We start from the raw sequence: 15,808 nt of genomic DNA on the forward strand, positions 1-15,808 counted from the left end.
TTTACAATCAAATTGTTAAATCATTGATTTCTACATATGGTACACCAAGTGTAGTAATATAACAGTTTGTTAAAATGTCTGAGTTAAATTCTCAGTTCATTGATAAATTTGTGGGGTTTTTTTCTTTCATTTCAATAGCTACTTGTGTTATTTGAACACTGAGCTTACCGTGTGTGGGGGGGGGTGTGTGTGTGTGGGTGTGTGTGTGTGGGGGGGGTGTTGTTTTATTTTTTGAGATGGGGTCTAGCTCTGTCACCCAGTCCTGGAGTACAGTGGTGAAACCTTGGCTCACTGCAGCCTCTGCCTCCCAAGCTCAAGTGAGCCTCCTGTGACGGCCCCTGAGTAGCTGCAACCACAGGCACACACCACCACACCTGGCTAATTTTTGTATTTTTTTGTAGAGATGGGGTTTTGTCATGTTGCCCAGGCTGGTCTTGAACTCCTGAGCTCAAGTGATCCGCTCCCTCAGCCTCCCAAAATGCTGGGATTACAGGCACAAGCCACTGTGCCTAGCCAAGTGTGTGGTTTTTAATGGGCCATCTCTGTTATTTATATTGGGTAAAATGGGGAACCACCATTGGATATCTATAACATGCTAAATTCTTCAATAAGGAGGATCACAGACTCATGTTACAGTTATTATCATCCCATTTTAAAGTTGAAGAAATTGAGGCTTAAAGTAGATAATGAATTGTTATTAAGTGTTACTCAATGTCGTGTTGCTAGTTAATGAAAGTCAGAGTCAGGTTTTGAACGAGATCTATCTTACTTCAAATCCTGTCATTTTCCTGCTGCCACACAATTGCATCAGGAAACAAGGACCATAGGGCCAGACAGAGCTGGGTTCCATCTTGACTCTGCTACATCCTAACTTTGTAGACTCAAGAAAGTTATTTAACCTCCAAGCTTTAGTTTGTTCATTGGAATATCAGGGCTGGTATAATGTATTTACAGCATCTTGTACAGTATCTGGCACAGAATAGGTACTCATTAAATGATAGCTGCTATTATTCATTCATTCATTAAACAAAATATTTACTGAAGGCCTATTATGTGTCAAGCAATGTACTAGGTACTATAGATACAGGTGTTGTGGGAGGACAGACAACAAATAAGCAAAAAAAAAAAAATCAGGCCAAGTATAGTGGCTCACGCCTGTAATCCCAGCACTTTGGGAGGCTGAGGCAGATGCATCACCTGAGGTCAGGAGTTTGAGACCAGCCTGGCCAGCATGGTGAAAACCTCTCTACTAAAAACACACAAAAAAATTAGCTGGGCGTGGTGGCATGCGCCTGTAATCCCAGCTACTAGGAAGGCTGAGGCAAGAGAATTGCTTGAACCTATGAGGCAGAGGTTGCAGTGAGCCAAGATCACGCCACTGCACTCCAGCCTGGGTGACAGAGCAGGACTCTATCTCAAAAGCAAAAAAAAAAAAAAGACCAGGCACGGTGGCTCACGCCTGTAATCTCAGCACTTTGGGAGGCCAAGGCAGGCAGATCACCGGAGGTCAGGAGTTTGAGACCAGCCTGACCAACATGGAGAAACCCTGTCTCTACTAAGAATACAAAAAAATTAGCCAGGCCTAGTGGCGCATGCCTGTAATACCAGCTACTTGGGAGGCTGAGGCAGGAGAATTACTTGAACCCAGGAGGTGGAGGTTATGGTGAGCCGAGATTGCACATTGCACACCAGCCTGGGCAACAAGAGCGAAACTCATCTCAAAAAAAAAAAAAAAAAAAAAAAAAATCAAATAGTGTGATGAATTCCTTGATGAAAATAAAAATAGGATCATGTGATAGAATAACTGGAGGTTATTTTAGATTGGTGATGGGGAAAGCCTCTCTCTGACACTTAAGCTGAGATCTGAAAGACAATAAGGAGCCAGCCATGCCTAGATCAGAGAAGAGCATTCCAGGCAGAGGAACAGCTAGTGCAAAACCCAAGGTGGGCTAACCCAAAGAATCACAAGAAAAGAAAACTCCAGATTGATATCCCTGAATATAGATGCACAAGTCCTCCACAGAGTTAGCAAACCGAATCCAGCAACATATAAAAAAGGATTATACATGATGACTAAGTGGGATTGTTTTTTGGGTTTTTTTTTTTTTTTTTTGAGTTGGTGTCTCGCCCTGTCACCTAGGCTGTAGTGCAATTGTGCAGTTTCAGCTCACTACAACCTCTGCCTTCTGGGCTCCAGCAATTCTCCTACCTCAGCCTCCTGAGTAGCTGGGACTATAGGCATGCAGCACCATGCTCAGCTCATTTTTTTGTATTTTTAGTAGAGATGGGGTTTCACCATGTTGGCCAGGCTGGTCTCAAACTCCTGAACTTGAGTGATCCGCCCACCTCAGCCTCCCAAAGTGCTCTGATTACAGGTGTGAGCCATCACACCCTGCCCCAAGTGGGATTTATCCCAGGAATGCAAGGTTGGTTCAACATATGAAAATCAGTCAATATAACATATCATATTAGTAGAATAAAGGACAAAAGCTACATCACTGTCTCAATAGATGCAGAAAAAGCATTTGATAAAATCCAACACATTTAAAAAAACCTCAATAAACTAGAAATAGAAGAGCATTTCCTCAACTTGATAAAGGACATCTATGAAGACCCTGTAACTAACATCATACTTAATGAAAGAAGCCAAGCGCAGTGGTGGATGCTTGTAGTCCCAGGTATTTTGGAGGCTAAGCGGGAGGATTGCTTGAGGCCAGGAGTTTGAGACCAGCCTGGACAATATAGCCAGACTTTGTCTCTTAAAAAAAAAAAAAAAAGAAGAAAGAAAGAAAATAAAGACAAAGCCTTTCCCTTAAGATAACAAAGAAGATAAAGATGTCTGCTCTCTCAAAGTTAAATGTCTTCTATTTAACTTTGTTCTGTTGGGGCAATTAGACAAGAAAAAAGAAACAAAAGGCAACCAAACAAAAGGTTGGAAAGGAAGAAGTAAAGCTGTCTGTATTTGTAGATGATATGATCTTGCATATAGAAAACCATGAAGAATTTCCAGAAAAACTATTAGAGCTAATGAACAGTAAAGAAGACCCAAGTAAATGGAAAGACCCCAGTATTCATTGATTGGATAAACTTAGTATTAGTATTGTTAAGAAGTCTCTACTCCCCAAGTTGATGTACAGATTCAACACAAAAAAATCCCAATTGGCTTCTTTGTACAAATTGACAAGCTGCTCCTAAAATGTATACGGAATTGCAAGGGGCCCAGAATAGCCAAAACTAACAAAATTGGAGGACTTATAGTTCTCAGTTGCAAAACTTGCTGCAAAACTACAGTAACCAAGATAGTGTGGTACTGGCTATAGCTCATTAGAATCGAATTAAGGGTCTAGAAATAGGCCAGGCATGAAGGCTCATGCCTGTAGTCCCAGCACTTTGGGAGGCTGAGGCAGGTGGATTACTTGAGGTCAGGAGTTTGAGACCAGCCTGGCCAACATGGTGAAACCTCATCTCTACTAAAAATATTTACAAAAATTAGCCAGATGTGGTGGCACATGCTTGTAGTCCCAGCTACTCAGGAGGCTAAGGCACAAGAATCACTTGAACCTGGGAGGTGGAGGTTGCAGTGAGCTGAGATCACACCACTGCACTCCAGCCTGGGTGACAGAGTGAGACTGTCTCAAATTTTTTTAAAAGTCTAGAAATCCATACATTTATGGTCAATTGATTTTTTTTTTCTAAAGGTAGTTCCCAAAAGATAGTTCTTTTTTTATTATTATTATTTTACCTTAAGTTCTAGGGTACATGTGCACAATGTGCAGGTTTGTTACATATGTATACATGTGCCATGTTGGTGTGCTGCACCCATTAACTCGTCATTTACATTAGGTATATCTCCTAATGCTATCCCTCCCCGCCGCAACCTTTTTTGTTGTTGTTGTTGTTGACAAGAGTGCCAAGACAATCCAATGGAGAAAGAATAGTATTCTCAATAAATGGAGCTGGGACAACTGGATGTCCACAATCAAAAGAATGAATTTAGACCCTATGTCACATCATACGTAAAAGTTAAAGAAGCTAAATGAATAGCTAAAACTAGAAAACTCTTAGAAGAAAATATAGGTGTAAATATTCATGACATTGAATTAGGCAGTGGTTTCTTAGATATGATGCCATGAAGCATAAGCAATCAGACGAAAAATAGAGAAATTGGACTTCATCAAAATTAAAAATAGTTGTGCTTCAAAGGACACTGTCAACAAAGTAAAAAAGACAGGTAGGCCAGGCGTGATGGCTCATGCCTATAATCCCGGCACTTTGGGAGGCTGAGACAGGAGGATTGCTTGAGCCCAAGAGTTTGAGAACAGACTGGGCAGTGTAGTGAGTCCCCATCATTACAAAAAGTAAAAAATTAGCTGGGCATCATGGTGCACACCTGTTGTCCTAGCTACTTGGGAGGCTGGAATGGGAGGATGCACTTGAGCCGGGGAGGTCGAGGCTGCAATGAGCTGTGATTGCACTACTGTGTTTTATCCTGGGTGACAAAGTGAGACCCTGTCTCAAAAAAAGAAAAAAAAAAAAAAAGACAGCTTACAGAATGGGAGGGAATATTTGCACATCATTATAACTGATAAGGGCCTCATATCCAGAGTAAAGAACTCTTATAATAACTCAGCAGTAAAACGACAAATAACCCAATTAAAAATGGCCAAAAATTCTGAGTAAACATTTCTTTTTTGTTCTCGAGATGGAGTCTTGCTCTTGTTGCCCAGGCTGGAGTGCAATGGCATGACCTTGGCTCATTGCAACCTCTGCCTCCTGGATTCAAGCGATTCTCCTGCCTCAGCCTCCCGAGTAGCTGGGATTATAGGCACGCGCCACCACGCCCAGCTAATTTTTGTACTTTTAGTAGAGACAGGGTTTCACCATGTTGGCCTGGCTGGTCTTGAACTCCTATCCTCAGGTGATCCACCCACCTTGGCCTCCCTAAGTGCTGGGATTACAGGCATGAGCCACTCACCTGGCCCTGAGTAGACATTTCTTTCAAGCAGATACATAATATGAATGGCCAATAAGCACATAAAAGATTAGCAACTTCACCTGTCTTTAGGGGTATGCAAATCAGAACCACAATGAGATACCACTTCACATCCATTAGGATGGCTATAATTCAAAAAACAGACAAAAACTAGTGTTGGCAAGGATGTGGAGAAATTTGGAAACTTCATACATTTGTGGTACTATGTTTACCTCTTAAAAATGGTGCAACCTGTGTGGAAAACAGTTCAGTGGTTCCTCAAAAAGTTAAACACAGAATTATCTTATGTCCCAGCATTTCTATTCCTAGGTTTATACTCAAGAGAATTGGAAACATTATGCTCACACAAAAATATGTACCCGAATCTTCATAGCAGCATTATTCAGAATAGCCAAAAAGTGAAAACAACCCAAATATCCAACTGATGGATGTGTAAATAAAATGTGGTATATAGCCATACGATGGAATATTATTAATACTCAGCCATAACCATAATCACATGCTATGACATGGATGAACCTGAAAAATATGCTAAGTGAAAAAACCCTGTCACAACAGACTACCTATGTTATTATTCCATTTATATGAAATGTCCAAAATAGGCAAATCCATAGGCTGGAGGAGAGAGGTTAATGGGAAGTTTCTGATAATGGATGTGTGTTTTTTGTGGGGAAGAGGGGTTATGAAAATGTTCTAAAAATTAGGCAAGAAAAAAACGAGTGGCATTGGTGGAATGACCCTGAGTCTACTAAAAACCACTGATTTGGAAGCTTCAAAAGGGTGAATTTTCTGGTATGTGAATTACATCTCAATAAAGCTGTCAAAAAACAAAACAAAACAAAAAACAACCCAAGATAGAAAAGAGATGGACATGTTTGAGGGACACAAATGAGGCTGGTGTGGCTGGAGCATAGCTGGCAAGATGGAGAGTAGCTAAGGTGAGGGGAGAAGCAAGATTGAGTAGGATTGATGTGCAGTGGGACGACATCAGAGGGCCACGGCAGGGAGTAATGGGATTAGGTATGTACATTCTTAAAAGGTTGCCCTGGCTGCTGCTAGAGAGTGGAGTGGAGGTCAGTTAGGGAACTGGTTGGGTGTGGTGGCTCATACCTGTAATACCAGCACTTTGGGAGGCCAAGAAGAGCAGATCGCTTGAGCCCTGGAGTTCTAGACCAGTCTGGGCAACATGGTGAAACCCTGTGTCTACAAAATATACAAAAATTAGCTAGGTATCGTGGGATGCACCTATAGTCCCAGCTACTCGGGAGGCTGAGGTAGGAGGATCACTTGACCCTGGGAGGTTGAGGCTGCAGTGAGCTGTGATTCCACCACTTCACTCCAGCCTGGGCAACAGAGCAAGATCCTGTCTTTAAAAAATAAAAATAAAAAAAATTAAAAAAAAAAGAAGCTGCTGCAACTGTAGCCAGATGACAGATGATGGCAGTTTGGAACAATGATAATGGTGGATAGAAAGAAGTGGACATCCAGACTATGCTTGGAGATAGAGTCAGTGGAATTTGCTGATGGAATCTGGGAAATTAGGGAAAGATAAATTAGGATCATTCATAGATTTTTGGCTTGAGAAACTGGGTGAATATGGAACCATTTAATTGAGATGAGGATGTCTGGGGAGGAACAAATTTGGGAAGAGAAATCAATAGTTTTGGCCATGTTAAGTTTGACATATGTTAAGTTAGAAGACATTCATATGGAGATATCAAATAGACAACTTCCTGAGATGCAATTTAGGCCAGTAGCTTGAAATCTCTTGGTACCTATAACTTACTACATGATGATTCTTACCCTCTGCAGTTTATCTTCCCTGTACACGGAGAAAAGCTTTGTGCTATAAAAGACTGAGCCAGAAGGTGGGGTTTGGTTCCTAGAGCTGCCCTTTACTAACTGAGAGGAAGGCCCTTGTCTTTGAGCTTCTGCTTTTTTTTTTTTTTTTTACCTCTAAAGTGGGGTTAATGACCATGTACACAACTGTCAAGATCAAAGGAAATGAACTAGGTGAATGTAAATTCATGCAAACATACTGTTTTGGCAGTAATGATGGCAGACACCAAAATGATTATATTCTTACCATCCCTTTCCTTTCTACAATGCTCTGATGATAAGGTGAGCTTTACCTCCTCAAGAACAAGACTATATTCTGAGTATGTACCTAGCATGTTTATTACTCTCAGAAAATAGAAATCTTTTTTAGTCAGTAAGCATGTTTCAAAAATATTTTGAGTTATTTAAAAGAAAAAAATTGCACATATGAAAATCGTTTCAGAACTTTTATTGAAGCAGGCGAAAGAAAAGTGAGCCAGCAGGTTATAGAAGAGGCTATGACATAGATACAGTTATGAACTTGTTCTTCAAATTCATTTACTTATTTGATTTAATGTTCAAATTATTACAACAACCTAACTCTTCTGAAAGTTGAATACCCTCTTTAAGGGATGTCATAAAAAGAGCACTACACTGAGAATCAGAAAACAGAAGCCAGTCCTGGCTTTGCTACTAACTAGCTGGGTCCAACCTTGGAAAAATAGCTGCATTTCTCTGAGCCTCACTCTCTTCATGTATGAAATAGAGGATTGAACTACAGTCTGGAAATAAATGCATTCAATTCAGAAATTTTAGAGAACTTATTGCCTGGTGTGTGTTAAATTTTATTAACATTTAAATCAGGCTCTAGGATCTCAGGTATGTTGGAAATGTGTTACATGATAAAGGTGGTATTTCATACTGGAGGGAGGGGTAAGATGGATTATCTAGTAAATAGTATTGGGATAACTGGCCAACCATTGGTGGGGGAAGCCCTCAAATCCTATCTTTTAAAATCATAGTAACTGCTATACTATAACAATGTATATGTAGTTAACAATACTGTACGGTATACTTATAATTTGTTAATTGAGTAGATTTTTCTTACATGTTTTTTACCATAATAAAAAAATCAAAATATAGATGGATTAAGGATTTAAATATAAAAAATAAAATCACAAGGACTAGAAAAAAGCACAACTGAATAATTTGACAATATTTAATAATCTTAAAGTGTGGGGTAGGCCTTTTTAAGTATGATATGAACCACCAAAGTCATGAGAGAAAAGACTTATGAAAATAAAAAACTTATGCATGGAAAATATGGCTGTCCCCAAGATTAAAAGTCAACAAAACTGAGGAAAATATTCACAACACATATAAGAGTTAAAAGGCTAATTTCCTAAATATAGAAAATATTTTTGCAAATTAATGAGATAACCATCCCAGTTTTAAAAAATATAACCAAAGGGCATAAATAGGCAGGTTACAGATAAATAAATTAAAAGTGCACATAAATACATGGACAGCTCCTCAGCTTCACTAATAATAAACAGCAAGAGATTATCATATTTTTTTCTCACTTATCCAGGCAATTTAGCAATAAAATGTTGATGCTGTTTAACCCAGGCATTCCACTTAAAAACAAACAAAAAACCCCAAAACTATTATCCAGAAATGTGTAAGTCCTCAAAGATATATCTACAAGGTTATTACCCTAGTTTATAGTGTTATAAATAGCAATAAATTGAAAATAACTGAAATATCTATCATAAAGGTAGTTGCATAAATTACATATTCATAAAATGGGTTACTGTGCAGCAGATAGAGTGAAATCAATAAGTATGTACTGATGAAACATCAATGCTTTATGGTCCAATAACAAAAGTCCTTGTAAAATAGTATTGATGCAGGACTTCTTGCTCCTTAACTCAGCTAAAATCTGGGTTCTTGTCTCACAACCAGGAAAAATTAGGCACGTGGACACATTGAACGGTGAGGAGAGCGGAATTTATTAAAAGAAAGCGCTCAGCAAAAAAGAGGGGGTCCTGCCAACAGGCTCCCACCTCACAGATTAAATACCAGGCCACCACACAGGAGCTGAAGAGGCCAGGTTCTTCCCCTGCATAAGGCACAAATTCCTGGTGGCTCCACCCCCATTCTTCCAGTGCTCATGCGGGCCCTTAGTCTGAGCCACGCCACATTGATTTATTTCCTTTACTGTGCATGTGTTAAGGGACAGAATTTTTCACCATGGACATGTTTAGGCAAGCCCACTGTGTATAATGACCGGGGTGGCATTTGGCTGTCTCCTGTCTCTATCACTGTGTTCTAGGTTTTTATAATAATATTTGTAGAAAAAAATACAGGGAAATGCACATCAGACTTAACAGTCGTTACCTATAGGGATGGGAATAAATACAGAATACTATCACTTTCTAAAATTTTTTAACATAATTGATGTAATGCTTGCATTTTTTCATAAGGATAATAAATTTTTAATTGGAAATATTAGTATATTAGATATAAACATTGATTTAAAAGTAACATTTAAGATAGTATAAATTGGCTGGGTGCGGTGGCTCACGCCTGTAATCCCAACACTTTGGGAGGCTAAGGCGGGCGGATCACGAGGTCAGGAGTTAGAGACCATCTTGGCTAACACGGTGAAACCCCGTCTCTACTTAAAATAGAAAAAATTAGCCGGGCGTGGTGGCAGGCGCCTGTAGTTCCAGCTACTCGGGAGGCTGTGGCAGGAGAATGGCGTGAACCCAGGAGGCGGAGCTTGCGGTGAGCCAAGATCGCGCCACTGCACTCCAGCCTGGTGACACAACGAGACTCCGTCTCAAAAAAAATAAAAAAAAACAAGATCTTATAAATCCTGGAAACACTGATGTAGAGAGTCATGTTTATGGTCTGTTCCATCAAACTTAGTGACTGAGTTCCCAATTCCTCTAATTGAAAGAAAAGTCTAGATTAACACAAAATAGTAGTTGAAAAGGGTTTGGGAGTTGAGTGTATTCCTTATCATACCTTCTTTAATTTTACTTGCAGATTCCGTTGCAGACGCTCTGGATGGCGAACACCATTAAACTTCTGGATTTGGTAGAAGTTAACAGTTCAGTCCTTGCTGGTACTAACTTTTGAATAGCTAATGTGGAAGCTGTTTTCACTGTAGTCTATCTGGAAATACGTCTGTTTTATCATATGTCACAATTACTAAAAATAAGAATTATTTTAGTTTGTTTCAGTTCAGTAATGATGATACTTTACATTCACTTATTGTCTTATTCTTTGTAACACTCATTCTCATATATTTTCTCATTTAATCACTACAAGAACTGGCCGGGCGCGGTGGCTCACGCCTGTAATTCCAGCACTTTGGGAGGCCAAGGCGGGTGGATCACCTGAGGTCAGGAGTTCGAGACTACCTGACTGACATGGTGAAGCCCCGTCTCTACTAAATACAAAAATTTAGCTGGGCATGATGGTGTATGCCTGTAATCCCAGCTACGTGGGAGGCTGAGGCAGGAGAGTCACTTGAACCTGGAAGGCAGAGATTTCAGTGAGCCAAGATTGTGGCACTGCACTCCAGTCTGGGCAACAAGTGAAACTCCATTTCAAAAAAAAAAAAAATTATTACAGGACCCTGGGGAGTAGGCAAAGCAGTGTTTCTATCCCATTTTAAGCTCTGTGATTTCCTGCCTTAAGGTTTTCAGAGAGTACAGAATGACTCGATTAGTTTTCATTCTGGTGAATATTATAATGAAAATTTCTGGGCAACTCAGTGAAAATCTAGGCCAGAGTGTATTCCTATTTCATGCCACAAGTCCATTCTAAGGCCCATCAGCATCCTCCCAAGATGGTGGACAGAAGGAATGTGGGCCACAGAGGAAGCTGGTTTAATTTAGAGGTAGTTGGAGTTCCCCAGGAACCTAGGAATTAGGATTTGTTTGGGCAGGGATGAAAGGGCCAGCCTAAATCCTAAACATCCCATGTATTTCCCCCCGTTGGCTAGTTATTTCACCAAAGCACTAACACAAAACTTAGAGATTCAGCATTTTAGGTGGTCACTGGGTAAAGGAAATATAGCTTTGTATGTGCATGGGAAGCTTTCCTTTGGGTTTCTGATGTACAGAGAGCACTGTGGTTTCCTTTTAAGTTTTGGTTTACAAAGTCAACATCAGCAAATGTGTTCTCTCCGGCATCAGTACTGCCTCCCAAGATGTTTTTTGATTTTTAAGAAGTACTATGAAGTTGCATAATTGCTTTTCTCTCTTGTATATCTTTTTTCCATTCTTCAGATTCAAAATTAACGGGACAGGCTCTTATTCCAGGATCAGTAATATACCACAAACAGTCACAAATACTGTTGGTTTATTGCAAGGTATGTTTTCCATTAGTTTCAAGTTATCATAGTTGTTTTACTGTGTTATAGTCTGTATCATTTATTATTTTTAGTTGGAACTTAACTGCCTGTCCATCAGATTGGGTCAGGAGATCGTTTAATTTTCTAAGAAATAGTGAAGTCTCTAGCATAATTTTTTGAAAGTGAAGTTTTGCCAAGGCATTATTATTACTCAATCAAAGAAGATTCAGTAACTTCAGTGCTTTCTTAAAAGAACACGTGTATTTTCAGTAGCCCAATTTAATTAACAGCTCTTGTGCTTGGTAACATAAAAGATAGTCATATCAAAATATCTGGCTGAACTACTACAGGACACGTATCCTACTTGCTTTTACTGATTAACAGTAGTAAAGAGGAGATTTCTGAACTATTTAAAATAACTTTGGAATCATTATTGTTTTATAAGATCATGGTGTGTTCTGAGAAGTGTTCTACATTCCTTCCAGTTCCTAGGTATTTTGCATCATATGGTGTTCATGTGAGAATTTCATACTTAAGAAGAGTGTTTAGCCAGGCAAGGTGGCTCACACATGTAATCCCAGCACTTTGGGAGGCTAAGGCGGGTGGATCACCTGAGGTCGGGAGTTCGAGACCAGCCTGACCAACATGGAGAAACCCCGTCTTTACTAAAAGTACAAAAATTAGTCGAGCGTGGTGGCAGAGGCCTGTAATCCCAGCTACTTGGGAGGCTTAGGCAGGAGAATCGCTTGAGCCCGGGAAGCGGAGGTTGTGGTGAGCTAAGATCGTGCCATCGCACTCCAGCCTGGGCAACAAGAGTGAAACTCCATTTCAAAAAAAAAGAAAATGTTTAAAATGTGTGATAGATTGATCTGACCTACAGACTGTGAATACAAAACTCCATCAACCTCTCTTTGTCTCTCACCAGCTTATTCTGGAACAGTGTTGGATGCATATGTCTCGCTGTCCTTTTCTGGGTCTATATATGTATTTCTTTTTTTTTTTTTCTTTTTTTTTTGAGATGGAGTTGCCCAGGCTGGAGTGTAGTGGTGTGATCTCAGCTCACTGCAACCTCCACCTCCTGGGTTCAAGCGATTCTCCTGCCTCAGTCTTCCAAGTAGCTGGGATTACAGGCACCCGCCACCACGCCTGGCTAATTTTTGTATTTTTGTAGGGACGGGGTTTCGCCATGTTGGTCAGCCTGGTCACGAATTCCTGACCTCAGGTGATCCACCCACCTCGGCCTCCCAAAGTGCTGGGATTACAGGCGTGAGCCACCATGCCTGGCCTATATGTGTATTTCATGTTAGATACCTTTTATTCTGCTCCCTTTGTATTTAAATGTTTATACAGAGCTATACATTTGTTATCACTCCTTGGTAATAAGCTTTTAATTTCAGTGGCAAAAACCGCAATGACTTTTGCACCAACCTAATAGAGTCAAGGAATTCTACATGTTACTTAGTATAGTGCTGTTTGCAGCTAGGTATTTAGTAAAGGTTTGTTGGTTTGTTTCCATGATAAAAATTTTATAAACTAATATTTACTTGGCTTTTTAGTTTTGCCGCCCCTGCCTATTCACTATTTGTATTTTGCCCTTTAGGATGGTTGGATTGGTGTTCGATCAGTGATGCTCAGGAAAGCACTAACAGCTACTGACTTCTACAATGGATATTTGCACCCCTGGTACCAAAAAAATTCCCAAGCTCAACCAAGCCAATGCAGATTTCAGACTCTCAGACTCCCAACAAAGAAGAAGCAGAAAAAAACTGTTGCTATGCAACAATGCATTGAGTAGTTAGGAAGAAGATGAATAAAAACCTATTACATATTTGTAATTTATTAAAAACCTTATTTATAAGGAATTATCTGGACTTTTTTTTTTTTTTTGAGACAGAGTCTCACTCTGTCACCCAGGCTGGAATCCAGTGGCACTATCTCAGCTCACTGCAACTTCCGCCTCCCAGGTTCAAGCGATTCTCCTGTCTCAGCCTCCTGAGTAGCTGGGATTACAGGCACGTGCCACCACACCCAGCTAATTTTTGTATTTTTAGTAGAGATGGGGTTTCACCATGTTGGTCAGGCTGGTCTCGAACTCCTGACCTTGTGATCTGCCCACCTCAGCCTCCCAAAGTGCTATGATTAGAGGCGTGAGCCACCGTGCCTGGCCTGGAATTATCTGGACTTTCAAAGAAGATGGCACTGTTAAGAGAAGATTATTGTCGAAAAGATGGATTGCCTCACTTTCCACTTTTTATGTAACAATAGTTAAAAAACAGCTTTTTTTTACTTGAATTACAAAAATGTTTAAATAAAACTTGTATTTATGATACCAAACTCAAGGAGATTATCTTTCCCTAAGAACAAGGGCAATCCTAACTGGTGTATGTCTGTACATACATACATACTGAGAAGAGGTTTTTTGTTTTTATCTTTATTTTTTTGAGACGGAGTCTTGTTCTGTGGCCCAGGCTGGAGTACAGTGCCGTGATCTCAGCTCACTGCAAGCTCCATCGCCCGGGTTCATGCCACTCTCCTGCCTCAGCCTCCCAAGTAGCTGGGACTACAGGTGTCCGCCACCATGCCTGGCTAATTTTTTTTTTTGTATTTTTAGTAGAGATGGGGTTTCACCTGGGTAATGGCATGATCTGTGCAGCAAACCACCATGGCACACATTTACCTGTGTAACAAACCTGCACATCCTACACATGTGTTAGCCAGGATGGTCTTGATCTCCTGACCTCGTGATCCGCCCGCCTTGGCCTCCCAAAGTGCTGGGATTACAGGTGTGAGCCACTGCGCCTGGCCGAGAAGAGGTTTTTTTAAAAACAGTGCATCTGTTTAATTTTTTAAAAATCGTGTCACCACTGACATTTTAGGAGTATTGAATCTGCATTTTTTATTTCCTATAAGTAGTAAAGCCAGCTCTTTACATTTCACTACCAGCTAGATTTAACCAAGTAGTAAACATAGGTAATATTTAATAATCTCTGCCACATTGATCTGTACTATAAATTAACATTTTACATCCAGATTTTATTTTTTTCATTAATTTTTTTAGAGATGGGGTCTTGCTCTCTCACACAGGCTGGAGTCTAGTGGCGTGAAACACTGCTTACTGCATCCTCAACCTCCTGGGCTTAAGTGATCCTCCAGCCTCAGCCTCCCAAAGTGGGGCCACCACACCTGACTAATTTTTTTTTTTTAGTTTTTAAAAAAATTTTTGCAGATATAGGGGTCTCACTATGTTGCCTAGGCTGGTCTTGAACTCCTGGGCCCAAGCAATCCTCCTGCCTTGGCCTCTCAAAGTGCTGGGATTACAAGCATGAGCCACTGCACCTGGCCCAGGTTTTCTTGAAATAGGAACATGCTAACACTTTTCAACTTACTTATGCAATAAAGGTTATTGAGCATCTGGTGTGTGCAAACTCATCTTCTCTGTCTCCAGGAAAGTCAAGCACTTCTGGAGGAGAAGGACACACAGTGGCCACAGAATCCACACATCGGCTTTTCCTGCCTAGATTCTGACGGTGAAAGTCTTTCTCTATTCATTAAGGCATTTGTTAATTCAACATTTATTGATAGGGTGATTTGGTCATCTAAGTTAGGATGCTTTTATGAGTGAAAGCACTTATAATAATTACTCCAGGGCAACAGACATAAACCAGGACTCTCCCAGGCAAACTGAGTTGTGTGATCATCTGATTTATTGAGCACTTACTGTGTAACTAGAACTTCAAACTGGTTACCAGAGATTCAGAGATCCAATATTTGACATCTTCAACCTACCAGGGAGACAAATGTGTAAGCAAATATAATAGTTATAAATGCCATAGTAGAGGCATAAGGGAAGCATTGTGTCCCTCAGGGGTGTCAATGGAGGCTTCCCAGAGGAAGTCAATGGAGTTAGCTTCCAAAGGATGAGTTTACTGTGCAGACTAAGGCCTGGAAGGACATTCTAGCATGTGCAGAGGCACAGAGACTTAGAAGAACACTATAGGGGGTTTGGTAATGCCTAGGTGGGAGCATAATTGTTCTTTTATTATTCTTTAAACCATAAATTTGTCATACATTCCCTTGTATGTATGAGCTAGTTATAGAGCTGGGTGGGAAAAAGCTAAAAATGGATTATGGAAGAGAAACAAATGGCATGTTGAATACCGGGGGAAAGCCCAGCGTTTTGATGAATTGATGAGTGGAACCTGGTGACAGAAATGAGACTGCAAAAGCAAGCTGAGGCCTAATCATGGAGGGCTTTGAAAACCATGAGAGTTAGGGCCTTTGTCTCATATGCAGTAGACTGTGAGTAGAGAGTGGCGTGATCAGAGTTAGATTTTGGAAATTTAACTTTGGTGGTGGTGTGGAAGATAGGTTGGGGGTAAAACCTGAGCAGGAAGATCTGTTGGAAGGTTAGAAATGTGATCTTCAGGGACATGGATGGAGCTGGAAGCCATTATATTCAGTAAACGAATCCAGGGACAGAAAATCAAACACTGCATGTTCTTACTTAAAAGTGGGTGCTGAACAATGAGAATACATGGACACATGGCGGGGGAACAACACACAGGAGCCTGTTGGGGGTGGGGATGGGGTTGGGGGGAGGGAGAGCATCAGGAAGAACAAGGGATACT

At 40.5% G+C, this 15,808-nt stretch overlaps 1 protein-coding gene across 1 annotated transcript in view; it reads left to right on the forward strand.

Moving 5' to 3' along the window:
* The window catches only part of MTFMT (mitochondrial methionyl-tRNA formyltransferase), a 34,264-nt gene extending 18,665 nt beyond the window's left edge, over window positions 1-15,599 (forward strand). The window contains exons 8-10 of the mRNA XM_058427200.1: window positions 9,866-9,944; window positions 11,116-11,198; window positions 12,781-15,599. Coding sequence (XP_058283183.1) covers window positions 9,866-9,944; window positions 11,116-11,198; window positions 12,781-12,975 — 357 coding nt within the window. The 3' untranslated portion in view covers window positions 12,976-15,599. The remainder of the gene's footprint in view (window positions 1-9,865; window positions 9,945-11,115; window positions 11,199-12,780) is intronic.
* The last annotated feature ends 209 nt before the right edge of the window (window positions 15,600-15,808 follow it).

Source organism: Hylobates moloch, unplaced genomic scaffold (assembly GCF_009828535.3).
Source record: "Hylobates moloch isolate HMO894 unplaced genomic scaffold, HMol_V3 SCAFFOLD_14, whole genome shotgun sequence".
In the NCBI taxonomy this organism is placed as follows: Eukaryota; Metazoa; Chordata; class Mammalia; order Primates; family Hylobatidae; genus Hylobates; species Hylobates moloch.